Raw genomic sequence first — 22,533 nt, forward strand, 5'->3', positions numbered from 1 at the left:
ACCAAACATCCCGTAGCCACTTTCACGAGCACAAGTTTTCGGGAAAATTACCCGAAAAGTCTTAACTTATTGCGCTTTTTCCAATTCAATACTGAACCTTTTAATTTTACTAATTGAATTTTAATCCTTTTCACGTTTTGCTTATTAAGTTTATCCGACAAAATTTTGGTTGACAATCGCTAACTCAATCATCCTCGAGCGAGCCTTGCCCATGGCCGCGATCGGGGCAAGGCCATCACCGGCCACAGACAAGAAAAGAGAAAAGTGTCAAAAAAGCCCTAAATCTATTACATTAGTGTTAATTCAGTTTTAAAATTTTCGCATTGGTACCAATTTAGTCCTAAACCTTTTATTGGCGTCAATTTAGTCATAAGCCTTTTATATTTATGCTAATTCAGTTTTAAACCTTTTGCATTTGTGTCAATTCGGTCAATCCGGTCAATTTTGATCGGAAATGGCTAAGGTGGATGTCGATTGTCATATGTGGCACGGCTAGCGCTAACGTGACATTTTTAAAATAATATTTAAGTATTTTTAATAGTTTGTTTAATAAATAAGTAAATAATTCGAATAAAATATTAAACATTATTAAAAAAAAATGTTCATGTCAAGACCGACCAAGCCACGTAGAACGCCCGATGTCCGCGTCAGCTATTTCTTGCCAATATTGATTCGATAAACTCAATTGGAAAAACGTGAAGAAGTGAGGAGTACTTCGTAGATGAGGTGTTGAATGGTTGTCATGCCAATTTGTTTCATTACGTCAATAGAGAAAATGCTTTAGCCAAAAAAAGGAAGGAAAAGAATTGCACCTTGAATCACCGACAAAAACAACAATTTTACAAACCAAAAGAAAAAAATTAACATCTTGTTTCTTGTTTTGGGCCTAAATACAAGAGAGATTAGGCAACAGAAGCACTCCTATCCAAACAGAAAGACAATCAATTTTCTGGGCTTTGTGTATGTAATCTACTGGAATTTGCATGACTTGTTACAGGCACTAACAGCATAATGAATCATCTAATTACCATCACTGCTTGAATCCACCACCACCACCACCAAGTGTTCAGCTCTAGCTATAACGTATACCCCCCAGTATATCAGAAAGGTTACATCAGAGTCAATACCGATTTGATAAGTTTGGTCGTTTCGGTTAGCGGCGCAAAGGCGAGCTTTGTCGTTCCCTTTGCTGCGCCTACCTCTTGCGCTTGGACTTCAAGGAGGTGACGGATTGGGAATTGTTGTGCCAGTTTCGCTTCCGCTGGTTGATGAACCAGTTGTTTATTTGCTTCAGCTGCAACCCTGTCTCCTCCACGAGTTTCACCTTGTCATCTTCCTGAAAAGAAGCATATATATCAAGCATGTTAATTGTTGACTCGCTGCCTCACAATTTAAAATCGGGCCTTTCACATAAAGACGCAATGTTGATTAGTCGCATCGAACACAAGATCGAGGGACATGAACGCCTGATAGCAGGAGAAACTGGCAAGATGATTCTAAGAGGAGACGTCCACATTCGAGTTTGAGTTTTCGATGAGTGGTAAGATGTCCGAAAGAAAGACAACTGTTTGTCCTAAAACCTTAACATTCTGCAACGGTGTAATAACATAACGTGTTTGAATGCCAGGGATGAAATGGAAAAGAGGAAGAAAAAAAGGCGTTTGCTTACAGTCGGGTATGGCCATTTTGAGTGTTGCTGCCACCAATTTTTCAACACAGAAGTAGTGTCGCCAGGTAATTTTCCGGCTCTCCTTTTCCGTAGTATCTCCTCCCTAACATCCTCAATTTTTGACCTGAAACCCTGCAAAGACCAATCGACAACAATTTCACTGTTTATGATGTTCTTACTGGTAAAAAGAAGCTAGATTTGGATTTCAAAGTACGTTTGTGCACTATGAAAAAGAGAAAAAGCAAACTGAGGTCCCTTGTTGGAATAGGAACTAAGCAAGCAAAGATAAGGGCAATATGTGGAGCCGGTTCCTTATTGAAAGAGTACTATTGTATACCTGCTTGAGTTCGATCTTCAATTCGTGGCGAACTCTCTCCATCAAAGACCTTTCGGATTCAGTTGGAAGGAGAGGACCGAATCCCGTCAGGTCGTGAGCATCCGCACCGGATTGATCCCACGAGAAATCCATTTGCAACTCATCCTCATCGTCCGACATGGTCGCGCCGGTTCCTTCGCCCAAACTCATTCCTGCAAATAATTCCAATTTACAGAAAGATGCCTTCTTGAGTGAGTCCACTCTATTGAGCACTAGGTGTGGCAAGAAAACCATGACACGCATTGTATACATGGGCGTTAAATTCGCAAACACGGGCATACGCTCTATCCTGATAGTCGTTTTCCTTGCCCTAACAGCTCGCGTCCGACATTCACATGCTCCCATGTTGTCCTAAAACTCTAATTAACTTGTATGCAATTTTGAAATGCATTTGCTTCCTTATAAGATCACGATTATTTCATTACCGACTAAACCGAGCATAGCCAATAACATAAAACTAAATAGGGCCAATTAAACTGCCCATCGGATCATCAGATATTAAGTATTAGAGGTCTTGCATTCTCTACAAACTGCCTATAATGAGACTAGGATGGCTTGGTTTAATCCATACAAGCACTCAACTGGCTGAGAATTTCGGTCAATTTAAGACTACATACCGATCCCAACATATTGCGATAGATATGATGTGGCAAAATACGTCGAAACACGTATCTTATGTTGTTGCCGGTGCGTATATCGTAGTTTCTTTACATGCGGTTTGCTCGATCTAGCAAATGAGTTTAGCAGACACTTTCTCAACCACCAACGAAGCATGAAAATACTACCACGCATGATCTCGTATGAGTTCAGAAAGAAGTTAGCATCGCCATGAAAAATTGATTAACAATGTTAGCAACCAAACATTATTCCCAGTTGCAACCTCATCGGTTGTTGGCGGTGCATGGTGGCGATGGCGAGTTGTGGTACACCCTCCCACCCAACTCTCCACGAACCAACTCCTCAACTCCCATCTAATTCAAAACTCCACACCAGAAAAGAAATTTAAAGGTCGGGTCCTACAACACCCACCTCCTCTAATAACAATTTCCCCAGACTCGCAAGAAAACCACCACATCTGCGTAATCAACTTGCTCACTCAAGCTCTCCGTCCTACCGAACAAACATATCGGAATTGCGGAAATCCACCGAGGAATTTTGATCGGCCGATGAAAGAAGCAGAACACAAACATCTTCCTGGTGAATAGAATCTTGTTTTAAATTAATCAGAGTTTTTTAAGTAATGTCACCTTGGTGAGGGACACCAGCACAAGTCACGACTAATGATTGGTTTATCTGTTGTTATCATTTATTAATGGGAGGGTGGGTGATTATCCTTTAGATTAGTTTTAAGAAAGAGTGGCGTGGCGTATGGCGTGGCTTCATGTTCACCCACCAAAGTTTTCTGTTTGAAAAATCGCATGCATCAACGCCTGTTGATCCAGCCCTTCGCTTGCAATAATTCCAAATTACGTGGTGCTTCAAACAACCATTGAAAGCGACTCGATAGGTGTGTATTTCTAAGCAGCATCTTAAAAATATCAGCTTGATTATACCCGGAACAAGATAAAATTATATGAAATAAAAGAAATTATCAGAGAGAGAGAGAGATACCAGTAAGAGCTTGGAGGGTGTTTTCGATTTCACGGCAGGCCATGACGGCTTCAACGGCGTGGACTCTAACGTGTTGTTGCAGCTGCTCTTTGAAGCTACATAGTACCACCAGATATTGTGCCTACCCCGCAAAAAAGATCGAATTTTTACCGATTTAAGGATAATATATTTCGTATATTTTGATATGGGACTTTCTCAAAGATGTAGAGATTCAAAAAGCAAAACCAAGAGAAGCTAATTAATGACTAGCGCAAGGTTATTTCTGTAAGTTGAAAGAGATGAAACTACAAGGGCTTTGTTCTTGGGGGGAAGAGAAAGAGCGTACCAAGAAATTGTCAAGCTCTTGCCTGTCGCGAGGAGAGAGGCTGCTGCCGCCGTGCTGCACCGAGGAGGAGGCGGCGGCGTAGGAGCGCAGGAGATGGTGCGACTGCGCGAGCTGCGCGTCGATCAGCGGCAGCTGGTCGATCGGGGTCGCGACGCGGAGGCACGCCACGTGGGCCGCCAGCAGCTGCTCGTACATCGGGTGGCTGGCGATCTCCGCCCTGAGCTGGCGTTGCTGGTGGTCCCCCGAGAACGACGCCTCGCTGCTCAGACCGGCGCCGACCCCGCCCCCGCCGCCGCCCATCATGGCCAAGTTCGGCTCTTGCATTTGGTTGGGGTTATGTGCTCGGGTATGTTCCTGCCCAAGAGAATCAGTCGAAACTCTTAGGAAGAGGATATGTAGTCCACCAGCAAAAAGAAAGGAAGGGCAAATCAAAAGTCTGAAAGGGTATCGGGGAGAAGAAAGTCTGTACTTTTTATCTGTGGCGAGGAAGAGGAGCGACGAGGGTTTTGAAGAAAAAGAGAGAGGACCACACAGAGAGAAAGAGGGAGAACTCTGACTACTGTGATGATGAAAAGAAGAAGGAGAAGAAGAAGACAGTTTTCTCGTTAAGGGTGTGCATGAGAGGGAGGGAGAGAGAGAGAGAGAGAGAGAGAGAGAGAGGCGATATTGGGATCAGAGATACAAGACTTTCTGCAGAACCCTCTGCGTTTTTGCAGCAGATTTCGCTTCAACAAGGGAAGAGAGAGAGAGAGAGAGAGAGAGAGAGAGAGGGGGGGGGAGGGGGGCCCGGAGAGAGAGAGAAAGAAAAAAAGCCACAGCAGAAGCAGTAGAGAGAGAGAGAGAAAGAGAAGAGTTTAGTTTGGGAAGGAGGCTGATGGAATCATCATTATTGCGAGAGGAGAAGAAGAAGGAGAAGAGGAGGGTTACAGATAAAGAAAGCAGAGAACTTTTCACAGATAAAGCTGTTCTGCTGCCTGACCATTTGATTGCTTTTTTAGCTTTTTCCCCTGTTTTTTTTTTCCCCCAATCTCAATATTCATATTTCGGTTATTTATTGGTGTATTATGGGTCTTGATTCTACTTTTTTAAATCAACAGTCAACACTGACTTTATGAGTTCTCTACCTCAATTAGGGTTCATGAATTAGGTAGATCTATCCTCTCTCCATTCGCGCAATTACTCTCTTCTTATGTTCACATCATATGCTTAGCGCGTGCACGACTTCAGATCGATCCGACACACACAAACATACCGACTTCTATAAATTCGATCATCTCCGTAATTTCGATGTAAAGCTTGATAATCTCTATATATGGTCAGTTTAAATCGTCTGAAGCGGGCGATTTGTCGATTTGAAAGAGGGGACAAAAGCCTATTTGAATGATAACGCCGACATTTTTCCTTGCTGCTTCATTAAGATATGTTGGAGAAGAGGTCTCCGCCATCGGTATAAGTTACTTTTACCTCCTTCATAACTGGATAGTGGCCTGCTATCTACCTTATGTAAAGGACAAAGATTCATGGAATGTTAAGTGGGTAAGCATTTTGGTAAATCTCGAGGTTAGTGGAGTCTTTTTTTTTTTTTATCTATAGTGGTGATAATTTGTTTGGCAACAAAGATTCTACACCTGCAAAAACTCAAGAACTCTTTTCCTACTTTCAAAAGCAAGTAACAATGTCTTGCTTTCCTCCCCCGAAATATCGAAAACGAACCCCGAAATTTCAAGTCTCCAAAATTTACGGAGAGAAAAACACAGAACTAAGTCGCATGTCCGTATATTCGAATCGTAATATACTTTGGGTGTCCGGCATTAAAATTAGAACGAAAAATCAGAATTTTCCGAAATCATACAAAAGTATTTCAAGACAGAAGTCACACTCTCTACGAATAACTAAACATCCATCAGATGCATTTACATCAGTACCGAAGAATATGCATAAATTCCCCTGTTGTTATATAAATAAGAATATGCAATAATTGTTTGGAGCCGATCTCAATTATTATTTTTCTTTTTTTTTTAATCCATTATTTGTTTCTCTCTCTCTCTCTCTATCTCTAAAGCTGCAAATTATTCAAGTCAGTGATGGGGACATATCCTTAATGACGCACTCCTGTCAATGGAACGACATGAAATAGGAGGGAGGCAGGTCACTTCCCTTCTTATCATTTCGTCGTCGTCAGGGAAGCTTCTTCTTGCTTTTTTTTTTTGTTTTTTTTTCAAATGGGTCATGCCCTTAATTTTTTAACGCGTAATTTTTTTTTTATCTTATTGACATGTCAGGGCGATAGTATAACAATAAAATACTAGGCATAAAATTAGAGATGATTTCCATCATGATTACTAAATATATTTTGTCATTCATAACACCTACAATTGATATTGTACCATGTGATACCATCAGCTTCTCAAATCTCTTTATAGCATAAAAGATGTAATTAAATGGATTTTTTGTGTAATTAGAAAACGGCATTAAAAATTTGAGTAAACGGGTCATGTCTGAAAGATTTTATGAGACCACAACCAACTGTTCTAAAAGTTTAAGCTTATAGAAAAATGCGTGATTTAATATTTATATATTCCAACACTCCCCTCACGCTTAGTCCGGTCTTTTTGCCTAATACTAAGCGTAGTGATTTAATATTTATATATTCCAACACTCCCCTCACGCTTAGTCCGGTCTTTTTGCCTAATACTAAGCGTGAAAATATTCATTAGGGAGGCAAATAGGGGCCTGGAAAGATTTGTATATTCCAACATTTCCCCTCACGCTTAGTCTGATCTTTTTTACTAGTACTAAGCGTGGAAATATTCATTGAAGATGTAAATAGGGGCTTGGAAAGATTTAAACTCGGGATCTCCCGCTCCGATACCATGTTAGAAAGTTCAACCCAAAAACTTAAGCTTATAGGTGGAGGGAAACCACATGAATATAAAGAGAATATAATACCCGTTCTTAAGCGATGTGGGATAACAACTACAACACCCCCTCTCACGTGCAAGCCGAATTACGATCGTGGCACGTGGAATTTGACTAATAGGGGTGGATGCACTCGCATTTGCGAAAGAGATAATACCTGGCTCGACAACATGAAAGATTTTATGGGACCACAACCAACTGTTTTAAAAGCTTAAGTTTATAGAAAAAGACGTGATTTAATATTTATATATTTCAATAGTGTCTAATATATTGATACGTAAATTTCCCATGAAATACGACGAAAGTCTTCTCGGTAATGGATTCAACATGCCGACGGGGAGTCACGTACCTAATTAATCGTCTCTGTCAAAGTCACCCGTCAATAGAAGCAACGATAAACGGATAATATCCCATAACAACTGCACAACACCACATATATAATCGTGTTAAGAAAGTTCCTTTTTTAATTCAAACAAAAGGGCAATTATGTAACGTATGCTTTGCGTCAAAATTTCGTCACGAGACAAGGGTTTAATGGATTTCCTTTGATTAACATTATTGGGCCAAAAAAGAAAGGGCGGAACCATTTTGGGATTAAAGCATAGTCGGCTGAAGAGTTGAACTGTCACTGTTCCGCCACCCCTTTGGCTGGTGATCGCCTTTTTCAGTTTGGTGTCTCTTTCTAAATTTGCATTTTGGTGTTTTGAAAAGTGAGGAAAAATAAACAAATAGATAAAAAGAAAACCACTAAAAAAATCACGAATTATGCTCACAGTCACATATTTATCCTAAATATTTTTTTGGCGGGGACATTTTTTGCAACACATTTATTTTTTTTGTGACCTCAAAAATTCAAATTTGTATCTGCATGGCGCATTTACCGTAAATGTGTCATACGAATATAAATTTAGGATTTTTTGCATCATAAAAAGGGTTGGCGTAAAAAATGTTACATCGGTATAAGTTTGGGGTATAATGTCACGGTACGCATAATTTAGGATTTTTTGGTGGCTATCCTAATCCTAAATAAAGTTGCCCGAAAAAATTGCAAAAGAAAAAAAAAAGAATACAAAAGGAGGACGGAAAATAACAATTAATTGAAGGGAGAAAAGGGATACAGAGCAGAAGTTTGTTTGGACACAGTGACCACCTACCCAACTCCCCACCCTACATTAGCGGCTGACGTGGCGAGCAACCATTGGCGGTGGGGTCCCTTCGAGTTAAGGTACTTATCTTATTGCTGACTTTGACGTCTGATGGGGCCTCGCTAACCGTTTGATCCGGTCACGTTGCGTTCAGTATGATGTAATGCATGATCCGATTCATGCATGTATCCAATTGCTGCCCCCCACCCGTGGGGAATATTGTTCAGCACGGTTTAGGATTTAGGGCATGAACATGGAGGTTTTCTTTTCTTTTCTTTTTTCTTTTTTCATCTTTTTGTTCCGTCTGCGTTAAGAAACTAATATATTTTTGCGAAAATAATTAAATATCAAAGTGTTTGGAATGATTTTAGAAAACACGAAATCTTGTTTTCTCGCGAAAAAGAAGAAGAAGAAGAAGAGATTTTCTTGATATAACAAATTCGAAATGTCCGATTTGAGTTACAGTCGTTGCTCATATTTTAGCGAGCCTGCCTCTCCCCGTACAACCGAATGCAATGGGACAAGGCCGGAGTTATCGTATATCCAATGCACAGGCAGGAGCAACGCCATAACCGAATCGAGATTTCTCGGGATCGAGGTGGGACTGTCTCGATGGATTTAAACTCGCAACCGAAAGAGTTATCGGGCCCCGTAATCTCGAAAATAAAGAGAGAGAAGAGGTTTTCTTTTTTCTTTTTTTTTTTCAATAAATGGAGGATAAAATTGAGTAAATTGAAACGGTTCTTGTTGTACGGGACATGGGAGGGATGGTGGGACCATGTAGGAGAGCAATTCTCAAGGTGATTTAGGACAAAAAATTGGGAGAGAATTGTTGGGGGGATCAAGACATGTTGTGGGGTGGTGTGGTGGGTGTCCACTGGAGTTGGATTCAAGCAAAACACTCGAACGACTTCTTAGGTTCCTTTTGTTTCACGTGGGAAATGCTGCTTTGTATACACGAAAGCTTTTGTTTCACATTTATTAGATTAATTTTTAATTTTTATTTTTTATGTCTGGCCTTATTTTCGGTGTATGTTTAAGTCTGGTGCCCTTTCTAGAAGCTCGATCTCTTGCGAAAACATTTTCCAATTTTAAAACCTTTTTTTTTTTCGTTTTTAGCTCGGTATAATATTTCCATCAAGAGAGAAGGGGAAAAAAAAAAAGACGTCACTCTAACCGAACAGGTAAAACATCCATGAACGGCTTCACGTTCTGGAACCTCGAATAGGCTCCCATACATGTGGAGGTGATTTCAATGTACGTTAGTCATTGCGGGATTGGCCTCTTAAACCGATCCTTAATTAAAAAAAACACAGATATCGTCATTTGTAAAGTTTTCTGTGCCCTTCAATTTCTTTTCAAATTAGTCTGAGTGGTCAAAACATCCAATTTCGTAACCTGGTGAACGAGCCGTAAGCAATCTAACTCTAATTCCGAGTAATCTTACAGACTATACAACGGTGGTGCGCACAAAATGAAACTATTTACATGTAATTCGTGACAGCTAGTGGCGTACGAATTTATGAAATCAAGTATGACCGGAAGCTATAAAAAAAAACAGAAAAAGAAGAAGAAGAAGAAGGAGAAGAAGAAGAAGATGATGTGAGAAAGGGAAATTGGAGAACGCTGGTGGGGAATAGAAGTGGGGTCACCGTCACAGCTGTAGCCTTGTCGCGTTGTTAGGGGCCTCTAGATTGCGACCTCTTTGGCAAAGGATTTGAAAAATCTCGAAGAAAGAGGACACAAACACACTCAGGATTAGTGGCCCAATTAGCGGAATACTTAAATTTCTAAGCATTAGTTCGCTACGCGAGAAATGAACGTTTTGTTGGACATTTTTCGAAAAATAATTATTTATATTATTTAAAAAAAATTAATCAATAAAAAATATTTTTATTATCGATAACAATCTATGTCTAATTATTTTCGTAGGCGATGAAAAACTTTTTCATTCATTTATTTTTGTAAACAATATAATGAATTATTTTTTGGAAGTTATTTTTTGAATCACTCTTTTTTTCTCGAAACGAGTGGTGCATAAACCTTTGACATATCCATATATATAGAGAGAGAGAGTAGTTGCTTTCAAGAACTCCGCAAACCCCTGAGCTTGAAAGTTCTCTCCATTGTGTTTCCCTCGTGGTCTTTTTTTGTTTCACTTCTTAGATCTTTCTCTAAAGTTCACCCAAGTCAATCCCATGGCTAATCAGTAAAAGTGTAGCCCACTTTATCCAAAACAGAAGGCTTACTCGCTCGCTTACTCGACATTATCACCTTCCCAATAACATGGACGACGATTTGCAAGAAAAATTCAAAAATTTTTTCTTTTGACACCAAAGGACAAAATCGCTTTTGTTGGTGATGTTGTCGTATACGATTGTGGGGTGCCGTGCCGTGACAAAAAGGAAAATTGGTTGATGGGGGGCCACTTTGGGCCTCTCCAAGCTTCATTGGCTAGCTGAAAGGGGCTTAGCTCCGTAGCTAGACGTTAGCACCTAAGAGACGAGAGAGTGACAAACGTTGGCCGAAAAGAGAGAGCACAGGGCAACGCCGATGGCGAGGACGATGAAAAACTCTTTTCGCCGATAAAGCACACCTCCATTGAGGAGGTGTTAGCACCTGCGCCGGATGCACAGTGAGGTCCACCGGAACCTCCCTAATCTCGTAGCTGATTTGATTTGCATCAGGAATAGTCCTTGCAGTTTCGTTTCCCGCTTTGACCTACGCGCGTTCTAAAGAGCGTGTCCTGGTTATCTCATTTATGTTCTAATCCATAGCCTCCTATAGAAAGAGAGTACTTCTCAAAGTGCCTGATGATTCTCGACTAGAGTGAGGTCCTTAGCAGCAGTCAATCTTTGGATTGAACAGTCGAGAAATGCTAGATTTCTGAGGTAGCCATGAGAAAAATTCACAACTTTTACCAGTCACAAGTCACAAGTCATTTCTACGGGACTTCTCTTGTACATTAGCAGAAAAAGGCTGTCTTCATAGTAATGGAAACTATTTGATGAAATCCTGTTCACAACCTTCTTTTCTCCACTTAGATCGTGTAAATAGGGAGATTATGACAACAAAAACTGGCTCCATCAAAGTCGCATGACTGAACAGCAGCAGAACGGGAAACAATGACAACAGCAGCAACAATAAGATTTCCCCCGGAAGAACATCAAAGAATTCAGATGAATTTTATTATATTAGGTACATAGATTTAAAATCTGGCTAGAAGGGCTTCATTAAGTATAGAAAACAACCTTCACAAAAACTCATTCTTGACTCTTCCGTTACTTACTTATCGGATAAAGACACCCATCTTAAAGGAAAGGGCCACAAACTAATGTTTCTAGCAGGGTGAAACTGCCCACAAGACACGGTCACACAGCTTCCTCAACTAAAACGAACTTGGCCCTTTTACAATGGCCATTTACTTTTTACGTGGAACGGCAAAGAGAGCTTCGCGATTCATTCATCTGATGTCAAAATGGCAGAGAGATCCAAGTTCCAACACTACAATATGCATTAAGGATTTTGGAGCTCACAATCCTTGTCGACATCAATATGACAAAACTAAGACCAGCATTGAAACAAATCATCAGGAGAAAGAAAACCCACTGCATAAAGTTTTTATTAGAGGATCAAATCCAACTGCAGTATAGATGGCAGTACTGTTCCAAACTTCTCACCTCCATATAACATTGGAGCATAAAACACGCATTCCCAAACTATCAAAGCCTTGAGTCACCCGGCTCCATCAGTATCTCCTTAACTCCCGTATTATTCATGCGGTTCCTTTCTATGCGATGATCCACATATTCATTTCCATGTGATGCTTCATTACAAATGAAACGACAAATCAAAGCTTCTAGGCTGCTAAAAGAATATGCAATTCCTAGATATCTATTTACATTACAAAATGAAATATTGAGCGAAAATCCACATATATTACCAGAAAGGTTGATTAGTATCATGACATACAATTGGAACAAGGCAAACCATTTACAACACGAACTCACCTACAATGCACGCTGTTCACATAATGGTACATCTATCCTTCGATTTTGCATCAGCCCTGTTCGAAGATGATGGATTTCTCCCTCCATATCTTCCCCCCTGTAGAGCACCATTAATGGCTGGTATAAGTTACACGCCCAAGGGAAAAGTCTTAAATGAACACTATTTGATTGCATTACAAGTCATTATCCTTCATTTACATGCAACTGTAAACTACATACAAAGACTAAAAATTCCTCAAAAACAACTACACATGTATTTCACGAGTTGGTTTCTCAGCTATGCAATAACACAACCAATATTCTAACTTCTATCATCTTCAAGAAGTCATCCTGAAGGCAAAATATTATCAGATATTAGTAGGACGTCAAGGCAGAGAGCAACTCCATGAGATACCTAAAAAGATTGACCTAAATGAGAACAAGCAACAATTAAACAAGCAGCCCACTCCACCCTCGCCTCCAACCCAACACCTCCGAAAAAAAGTTGCTATTTCATTTTTCAGCTAATATGGAAGGACCATCCAAAACATAACAAGTTTGAGCTCATCCTTAAATTTAACGAATTCTTGAACATGAGAAGCTCCCCTGCCAACTTTCGAACACCAGACTTGGGTTTTAAGAGTGAGCGCCAGGGACGGATGTAGAAGTTTCTCTTAGAGGGGACAAGATTTGATCATTTAGAAATTAACAATTGATTGCTCGTACACATAACAGTACCAAGAAAATTAATATAAACAAGTTTTGTTCGTCTATAATACCTACGTTTTCAAAATGCTTGAAGTAAATAGGATGTGGAACGAGATGTCTAACTGCATCAAGAGAGTGGCAAGAGGGGTGTTAGGGGAAAGTAGAGGGAACGGACATCAAACAAAGGAAACTTGGTGGTGGAATGAGGAGGTGCGGGAGGCAATTAAACAAAAGGAGTGTTTCAAATGTTTGCATAAATGTTCTAATGAAGAGAATTTGCAAAAGTTTAGATTGGCGAGAAAAAAGGCCAAGAAAGCTCTGCGAGAGGCTAGAGGCAAGGTTTTCTCCGATATGTACAAAAAACTAAGAAGCAAAGAGGAAGAAAAATGTATCTATAGGCTTGCAAAGATAAGGGACAAGAGAATTAAAGACTTGACACAAATTAGATGCATTAAGGATGAAAATAAAAAACTCTTAGTAAGAGATCCGGAAGTTAAGGAAAGGTGGATGAGCTATTTTAACAAGCTTTTTAATGAAGAAGCGGTAGAAGTGAGGTGGATTTGGAGGACGCTTCTGATGATTTAAACAGAAGGTTTGAGCGTACAATTAGAGCGCATGAAGTTAATGAAGCATTAAAGAAGATGAAGACTAGTAAAGCCTTGGGACCCATGGTGTCCCTATTGAAGTGTGGAGATACTTAGGGGATGTGGCAATAAGTTAGTTGACTAATCTTTTTAACAAGATTCTCCAAACTAATAAGATGCCCGACGAATGGAGGAAGAGTATGCTTTTGCCTATCTATAAGAAAAAGGGGGATATCCAGAATTGTTTCAACTATAGAGGCATTAAGCTTATGAGCCATACAATGAAGTTGTGGGAGAGAGTTATAGAGCATCGTTTAAGAATAGAGACCAAGGTCTCTGTAAATCAATTTGGATTTATGCCAAGAAGATCTACCATGGAGGTTATCTTCTTGATACGACGATTGATGGAGAGATATCGAGAAAAGAAGGACCTACATATGGTGTTTATTGATCTCGAGAAGGCGTATGACGGGATTCCAAGAAAGGTTCTATGGTGGGTTCTTGAGAAGAAAAAAGTACCTTCAAAGTATGTAAAGGCAATCAAGGATATGTACGATAATGCTACTACATGTGTGAAGGCTTGTAATGGTACATACAAGCCATTTTCCAATCACAGTAGGCTTACACCAAGGTTCTACTTTGAGTCCTTATCTTTTGCCCTAATTATGGATAAGCTAACAAAAGATATCCAAGATGAGGTGCTGTGGTATATGCTTTTTGCAGATGATATTGTGTTTATTGATGGGACCGGGGCTGGGATTTGCGCTAAATTAAAATTATGGAGAAGTAGGTTGGAGTCTAAAGGATTTACGTTAAGTCGAAGTAAGACCGAATACATGAAGTGTGAGTTCGACACGGCAAGAGGAGGAGATCAAGAATCCGTGAATATGCTCGGACAGGAGGTACCCAAGATAGATGCTTTTAGATATCCGGGATCAATATTGCAAAAGGGGAGAGAGATTGATAAGGATGTAAGCCATAGAATCAAAGTAGGTTGGATGAAATGGCGCAGTGCATCGGGGTTTACGTGTGATCACAAAATTCCTCTTACGTTAAAAGGAAAATTTTATAGAACGGCAAGAAGGCCTGCAATACTATACGGAGCTGAATGTTAGCCAAGACAGAGGCAACAGGAGCATAAAATGGTATTAGCGGAAATGAGGATGTTAAGATGGATGTGTGGTCATACAAGAATAGATAAAATAAGAAATGAAGATATTCGACGAAAAGTTGGAATAGCACTAGTGGTAGAAAAGATGAGAGAACATAGATTGAGATGGTTTTAGCATATTCTTCAAAGATTCCTAGATGCTTCAAGAAGAACAGAAGTTTGTTACCGAGAGCATAACATGAAGAAAAGAAAAGGTCGGCTGAAACTTACCTTGGGGAAAGTAGTAAAACAAGATTTAATGAAGTGGAAAATAGATTGGTGCATGGTTTGTCTTAGGACGGAGTGGAGGAAAGCTATTAGCGTTGTGGAGGGACAAAATTCCTATATTACTGATTGTCCTTTTTAGTCATTTTTCCCCCATATATATTTATCTATTTTTATTTTTATATATTTATTTCTATTTTTATATAATTATTTCTTTTTCCTCAATCGATTTTGCTTCTTTTTATTTATTTTTGAGTTCATCGACCGCCGACCCCAACTAGTTTGGGATAAAGGTAATGTTGATGTTGATGTGGTGGGGGCAAAATTAAAATGAAAATATTCAATTTTCACATAGCTGTATATTCTGAGAAATTGAATGGGGACACAAGTTGTTTTTAGGCCAAAAGTAATTTAGTAATAGTTTAGAAACCATTATATATTCCAAATTTTTGATGAAATGAGCAAGGGCAAGAGCCGCTGCTACTCTAAAGCTAAGTCTGTCCCCGGTGAGCTCTGGTGAGCTCTCAAAGCCATCAGGCTAGAGGAAAGTTGATCTTGAAGAAGACAAGCAGAGTTCCATATTCCACATCTAACTTCTATGATTCAACAAAAATATACTTCCTTTTGTTATCTGCTGCATAACATGTTTGGAGAACAATGAGAATGGAGTTCTTTAAGGTGACACAGAAAATCTGGCTTGGGCGACTTTTGCAAGCAACTATGGAGGATGACCTAGTAAACTTATGATCTCAAGTAAAGACACTGCTTAAAGCAGGCAACTGCCAACAACGCATTATTGTTATGGCCTATGACACGAAAAAGTACTTGTATCTCCAATTAGAACTTTATATCAAAAGAAGCTAACAAGATTACACAAATAAGACATGGCAACTAGATGATCAGCAAACCTGGGGACCAGTGATCAGCCTTGAACCACCAATTGACTGTGGTTGCACATTACTGCGTTGTGGTTGTCGTTGCTGCTCAAACTCTTGTTGCTGCAGAGCTATCGCCAATTGATGGTCGGAACTACAACATAGAAATGTTTACACTCTAAGCAAAAGGCTCAAGTTGTCAAAATGTATTTAATTTATGAGGCACTAAGAGAAAGAGGCTTTAATAGACAAGAAACACTCAAACTGAAGAGACATATCTTCGAACTCCAAATAGTTCACAAGGCCTAGCCAATTATCAACGCAGTGTTGCAATTATGCAAAGAGCATGAGAATGCTTTTGCGAAGAAATAAACGATTCCTTCACACGGTGTGGTGCAAATAACAAGACCACTGATGTCGCTTGGCAAAATCCAGTAAGACTGTTAATATTGCTCGACCTAGCCTAATCCATCCAAACTATAAAACGATAGCAATCATGAAGTTAGGATTGTTTACTCCATATCCAAGCCTGCATGTGTTGCTCTGTCAATGCTGGCAAGATAGTCCTGCAGCAGATGAGGGTAATATCGGTTGACAGTTATGGCAAAACTCAGAGCACATAAGGAAAAAAATAGATGCATACAGCTGTATTGGCCATGGCATTATGCTCATCCCATGTATCATTTGTATGACTTTCCACCTTAAATTCCTTAAAATTGCTGGTCATAAACAAGGTGTCCCCATTGACCTGAAAACGCAGTGTCAGTGCTTGAAAGAAACATTGTGCAAACCATCCACGTGGCACAAAGCAACATAGTCAGTTCACACCCAATCATCTTAAAAGTCACTTATTTGCAGGAAAGACCAACAGTAACAAAATGCTGTATAACACAACAACAAAGAAGGCATGTGAGGTCAAGCATAGATTGTTGGGAGAGTAGGGGGAAATACTTCAAGTTTCACAAGTGGAAAATAGAGTTCCAAGGAGAAGTTCATCCCACAACCCATAAGTGGGATAGGTTGGTAAACAAAAAAGGAACTCTGTTCACCTTCCTAAAAACTTGGGTAGTACCCTCATTCAGTTAGGAAAAATCAAAGTTTGGAAAGGGAGAGAAATTACAAAAGAAAAAACCATCATGTTTAGTAGCTGTCGCATAACTTACGACTGTAACTCTCATTAATCAAATTGTGTTTCTTGTTCACATATCTTTTCCTCATTCAACCTGCACAGTTGTGCATAAAAAGAGATAAAATCCCATAACTTGAAATAAGTCCATTTCTCTTAACCATGGGAGAGGTTACAGACGTGAAGTAGAACTGGAAAACTAGTCCTGTTTGGAATAAAATCAGTGAGCTTACAACCAAATTTGGCAGTTACCACCATAAGAAAAGGTTATGCACTGATTAAATGTCCTTACCTTTTTCTATGACCAGATTAAATGGCCTTAGCTACGTCTTGGATTCACTTAAAAAAATCCAAATAAGGACACTCACCGGAGAAACCACAAACCCGATAAAACAGCTTCAGTTTCAAGCAGGTAAAAGGATGAAATGAGAACAAACTGATGAAAGCTCTCCACATCAATGACAATGAGAATACGCTTCTTACCTCATTTAGTTTCTCCCATACCAAATCAGGCTGATTTATGTAACCTTGGTCTGTAGCTAATAGATATAGTTGACCTTCATACTGCAAATGACACGAAAGTTAATTAAAAAGACATTTCCTCGTTCATCTGGCACAAACAGAGCAATGTCCAATGGTTCACAATAATGATAGAAACATACAAGAAATACAAAACAAAGCCCATGACTGACCTTAAACATGGTACTGAAATGATTGTTACGAAAGAACACACAAAGCTCTCTCTCTTTAAGGCCTTCTTGTAGACTAAAAAGGCTGCATTGTCCATAGAGTATTATTATGGAGTGCCTTCATATCCAAAATGTTGGACAACTTTTGATAACTGATAGAAAAATAATGTAGGATAGGAAATTCATACACATACCCATAGATGGTCAACTGACTGGCGCTGCTCTTCAAGAAATTTCGCACTAATTCCCCTAAAAGCAAATTTGACAGAAAGAGATATAGCATCATGACAAAGTCAATAGTAAACTGAACGTCCACTTGATTACAAAACCTCTTACCCTGTTGTGGGGTCATTTCATCCTTACTACTGACATTATAGGCATCTATGATTGCTTTGTCAGCTTGTTTAGCAAGAACCACCTCGCCTTCATATATAGGTTCTCTATCTTCACAGGCTGCTGTGCCAGAATCCAAAATGCATTCCTCTCCCTCATATATGGGTTCACTACCATCTATGCTGGGTGTAAAAGGTTCAGCAACATCTGTGTGCTGCAATTTGCCATTGGACGAATCTGAATCGACATTTGGCACAGAGACACTCAAAAATTCCGCTGCATCACATCCAGTCTGATAATCAGCTGTTTCAACAGCATAAACTGGAGAAGTTGGCGTCTCTACCTTTTCATTTACTCGCAAACATAAACTCAAACTCTCATCCATAGTGCCACCCAGTTTAACAGGAGACAATACGGAAGCTTTTTCAACCTGGAACGAAGTGTCTACATCTCTCAGGTCAATCAAGTCATCCTGAATGGCAGCCTCCCCAATTTCTGCATGTTTAGACTGATGAATGTGGTCTGCCACATCCGTCTTTAAGGATGGAGGACCTACTTCCCCCAGACAAGTTCTGGCAATCACTGGATGGTTCTCATCAGTCAGGGTAATACCAGCAACCATGAGAGGTGGTTCCAACTGACAAGAGATATTTTCAACTCCACTAGAATCCTGTAATATACCAAGTGCATCTGCATGTACAAACTTCTGGGGACAACTACCTTCGTCGAAGTTACAAGAGATACTGCATGTGCCATTACCCGCGATGAAAGAGTTACTTGATGAATCAGGTCCTTCAATCTCCGACAACTTTAAAACTCTCATCAGCTCTGCTTCTTCTTCAAGATCCCCCTTTCTCGGTGTCTGGGTATCAGACACTGAGCGCGGAGAACCATCAAATGAGCTGACCTTTGAAAGGGATGGAGAAGGCACTCCAAGGGCTGCAGTAGCTGCAGCAGCAAAATCAACACAGTCTTCTCCACTGTCTTCCTTATGTTCTTGATCCATCATTCTTGTTTCTAATGCAACAAGTTCACCCACAAGGGTATTATATGACTTGGATCCAATCGCGATTTCAGTATCATTATCCTAAGAAGTTGTAGAAAGACAGATACAAACGCGTAGGCAGCATTAGAATAAATTGACAGGAGGGAGAATACAGAGAACTTAAACTAGTGGGAATTTACTCAAACTTTAGATTTAAACTACAACAAAGATCACTAAATCCAGTAAAATAAGTACACACTTCTTTTGCCTGCCTACGCAAGCCACTAAGTACCAAAATAGAGCAAGATTGTAGAAGATACTTCTACTCAAGAAGGATTTAAATGCAATGCAATGCAATGAGACTGGCACAAGTCTGATCATCGAGCAAACCACAGTGGTTTGCCCGCCTATGCAAGGCACTAACTACCAAAATAGAGACAGATCATAGAAAATACTTCTACCCAAGAAGGATTTAAATGCAATGCAATGAGACTGGCACAGATTTGATCATCAAGCAAACCACAGCTGTTTCCTCATGTAATCAGCAACCAACCTTAAAGTTTTTTTTTTTTTTAATAACCGAGGTGTCCGCCCGGCCGGCGAGCTATGGCTCAAACCGGTGGTGGAGCACAACTATTCCTCGGGGGGAGGGGAGGTTAGCGCAGCATCCCACCGCCACGACCCTCCGCTTAAATCACCGACGCCTACGAGTTTTGAATCCAGGATCTCTCGTGAAAGGAACTGGGCTCAAACCATCGCGGCCACCGATGGGTGGGTAACCAACCTTAAAGTTGGCTTTCAAATAAATCAAAATTTTCAAATTAGCAGATGTTATACATCATCCTGGACAGAGACTGCTGATAGTTCAAAGAAAAATCCTCAAAAGAGAGACAGTTTCCACAGTTGATACTGAAAGCCATGTATATACTGTACCTGTCAAAAATTTTGATAATAGATAGCGAATGAGGACTAACACTTACATTCAGATGAAGTAGACATCACAAGTTACTTGAGAATTTACTCCTAAATAAGTGATGAGCATTGGCACAAAAGCACATAAACCGAAATGATAAGGCACCTGGGGATCGACAATCCAACCATGATAAAGTGGAATGTCCAGCAGATCAAAGATTGCACATTCACGGGTGAATTCAAAGTCGTCTATCCTGCAATTAAAAGATATACTCTGCTCAAGACCAATAAAAGCATAAAGATTCAGGCTAAAACTTGAATACTTGTCATAAAGCCAATTCAACCTCCTGAACTTTATATTTACATCAATGCCGGTCGCAAGACGTGGCAGCAGATCAATTGCATCCGCAATATTCTGTTGTTGATTTTCAACATAGCCAGCATCCTTATTCTGCAACATTTCCAAAGAGGGGGGAAAGGAATAGAAGATTAACATCCCTCATAAACAGAGAAACCCTCCACTTCCAGGGAACAAGAAAAGGCCATTACATTAATATTGCTGTTGGAATCAATTAGTCGTTCAGCCACCAAAGACAGCAATTTTTCTTGAGAAACCTCAGCTGTGTCTGGACTCAAATTCAGGCTGTTCCGCAATAGAAGAATATTACCTGCATATGATCCAATTTAAGAACATTCCCCGAGTCACCGTCACCCACAAATAAACTCTGTACACATCACCCACGCAGCCAAAAAATGCATGACCTAAAAGACCTTGTATTATGATGAACTGAACGTGAACGATACCAAATACCCCTCCTGTTTCTTCAAGTACTGATTACGCCACCTGATTTCTCAACCAGACGAAGTTATAATCCATGATTGCCACGGTTGACATTGCAGCAATTAAAATTGACAGCTAGGCAACGATTCGATTTCATCCCAAACGCAAATACTAATCGCGAACCAAGCAAATGAAGGACATAAACAACAATTGGAAGCCAGAGAACGGCGAAACCCTAGAGAACCGCAACTAAAGGGGACGAGAGAGAGAGAGAGAGAGAGAGAGAGAGAGAGAGAAGGAGACGTTACAGATGGCGAGGAGAGGGCAAGGGCCATTATCGTTCTGGAGGACGATGGGCGTGGAGCGACCGAGGAACTGTATGAGCTTCGTCTTGTGGATGCATTCTTTCTCCGTCCCATTCGAGGGCTGAAGCTGATGGAGCTGCTGCTCCTGCTGCTGCTGCTGTTGTTGAGGCTGCTGGTCTTGTTGCCTCGGTTGCTCGTCCACCGTAGACGAAGAAGGCGAAGCGGAAGGAGGAGGCGAAGCAGTAGAAGTCGCCATAGCGATCTCAAGAATCGGAGCTTTTTCGCGAAGAAGACGACTGGATCGGAACGAGAACGGATAGGAGATTCGCGATTCGAACCAGCGCGAGAAGGAAAGAAAAAGGTCGTTGAGTCCGGGCGAAATGGAGGATTTATAGTGGGGACTGGGGAGGAAGAAGAGGAAAACTAGAAGAGGGATATCCGGCAATAACAAAGGGCTCTTTCAATCGACATTTAAAAATATTTTGACCTGTGCACCAACAAGAGAAAATCTCATTTATTTATGATTAATTGAAAAAAAGAAAGTAATTTATTTTGTATTTTTTTTTCTCTCTCTTTTACTACTTACATATATATCGGGCGTAATCGTGACCGTGGTCGTGTCGAATTGGTCTCGCCATTGACATTTACAGCCGAACTGCAAATTTGTGTCGTTGAAAGAGCTTTTAATTGCTTCTTTCAAGATATCGATCTTCTTTCCGAAGGCGAAGAAATTTACAAATTCGATTGTTTGATTTGGGAATTTTTTTTTTTCCCCATCACTTTTTGATATACGAGGTGCAAATTGGACTTCTCCCATCTTTAGAAGAAGCAGTGGACTCGTTGCATCATAGGCATCTCTCTTCCTCTTCTCGTTTCTGCAAACCCGTGAAATTGGGAGCCCCGGTAAAAATTAGGTGAAGTTTACAAAGTGAATTACATCATTTGCGTACACGCGTCTGATCGAATTCGTATTAGACTTAGCTGTTAAGCAAGACAACACATCTATGAGCAAAGAGGGTCAGGTCAATACGGCCATCGGAGTTACATAAACTACGATATTTTGCTTCTCTAAATATTGCTTAATTTCCCAAAAGGTCCCAAATTTTAGGTTTAGTCCGAAATCTGCTCCGTACTTTTCTTATCTCGAAAAAAAATCACAAACTTTAGGTCCAGTCCCAAATCTATCATGAACTTTATTTTTGTCTAAGAGAAAATTCATCAATTTTTACTCTAATAATAAATCTGCTCCCATTAGCCCTCTGTCAAAAAATCCCCATTGGTCGTTCCTAATTTTCATATCCTAGAATGATTTCATTTTCAAGAATTCTAACAATTTTTATTGGGGTGGATTCGTCATGGATCGTGACATTTTCATATTGATTCGTACCTATAGCCTCGCTACTTTGTTGATGTGGGATTTGCTATCCACGTGAAAACGCCACTTCGAGTTGGGACTAAATTACGGGAATATATCCGAGATTAGATTGAAAGTTTATGATTTTCTTTTAGACAAAACATAATTTGGGATGGATTTGATACCGCACCTGAAGTTGAGGGGTTTTTTCCGAGGTAAAAAAGAGTTCGGGATAAATTTGCGACCGGATCTAAAGTTGGAGATTTTGTTCACAAAATGCTTAGCAAGTGTCCTCTCACATAAGGTTAGACAAAAGACAGGAGCAAGCGTACCACTTTGTCTCATCTAGGGTGGTGCGGGTGGGAGAACGATTCTCGCGCAAAGTAAAGTACCCACCAAGCAGAAAAACACGAACAATACATACAAAAATGGCGGTCTCAGAAAAAGGCTTAGACGATGCGGACCGCCTGTA

General features: G+C 40.1%; 2 protein-coding genes across 5 annotated transcripts; both read right to left on the reverse strand.

The window, feature by feature from the left end:
* Window positions 1-795: 795 nt before the first annotated feature.
* Window positions 796-4,729, reverse strand: LOC115736971 (homeobox protein knotted-1-like 7). The gene is made up of 5 exons (XM_030668887.2): window positions 3,982-4,729; window positions 3,657-3,777; window positions 2,007-2,197; window positions 1,670-1,801; window positions 796-1,336 (listed from the first exon to the last, which is right to left on the reverse strand). The coding sequence occupies exons 1-5, from the start codon at window positions 4,303-4,305 to the stop codon at window positions 1,196-1,198; spliced, it is 909 nt and encodes a 302-aa protein (XP_030524747.1). The 5' UTR covers window positions 4,306-4,729; the 3' UTR covers window positions 796-1,195.
* Window positions 4,730-10,869: 6,140 nt separating this feature from the next.
* LOC115736966 (ubiquitin carboxyl-terminal hydrolase MINDY-1) lies at window positions 10,870-21,121 on the reverse strand. 4 transcript variants are annotated; one of them, XM_048285857.1, is made up of 13 exons: window positions 20,711-21,121; window positions 20,171-20,289; window positions 19,966-20,072; window positions 19,788-19,875; window positions 17,728-18,811; window positions 17,586-17,640; window positions 17,395-17,476; window positions 17,186-17,266; window positions 16,220-16,324; window positions 16,093-16,142; window positions 15,610-15,730; window positions 12,056-12,152; window positions 10,870-10,898 (listed from the first exon to the last, which is right to left on the reverse strand). In XM_048285857.1, the coding sequence occupies exons 1-12, from the start codon at window positions 20,961-20,963 to the stop codon at window positions 12,072-12,074; spliced, it is 2,226 nt and encodes a 741-aa protein (XP_048141814.1). In that variant the 5' UTR covers window positions 20,964-21,121; the 3' UTR covers window positions 10,870-10,898; window positions 12,056-12,071. The 4 variants fall into 4 exon arrangements, with proteins under 4 accessions (XP_048141814.1, XP_048141813.1, XP_048141812.1 ...); XM_048285856.1 differs by lacking the exon at window positions 10,870-10,898 and adding an exon at window positions 10,914-11,122; XM_048285855.1 differs by lacking the exon at window positions 10,870-10,898 and adding an exon at window positions 11,641-11,871.
* Window positions 21,122-22,533: the final 1,412 nt, after the last annotated feature.

The sequence above is a fragment of the Rhodamnia argentea genome, chromosome 9 (genome assembly GCF_020921035.1).
Source record: "Rhodamnia argentea isolate NSW1041297 chromosome 9, ASM2092103v1, whole genome shotgun sequence".
NCBI classification, from domain to species: domain Eukaryota; kingdom Viridiplantae; phylum Streptophyta; class Magnoliopsida; order Myrtales; family Myrtaceae; genus Rhodamnia; species Rhodamnia argentea.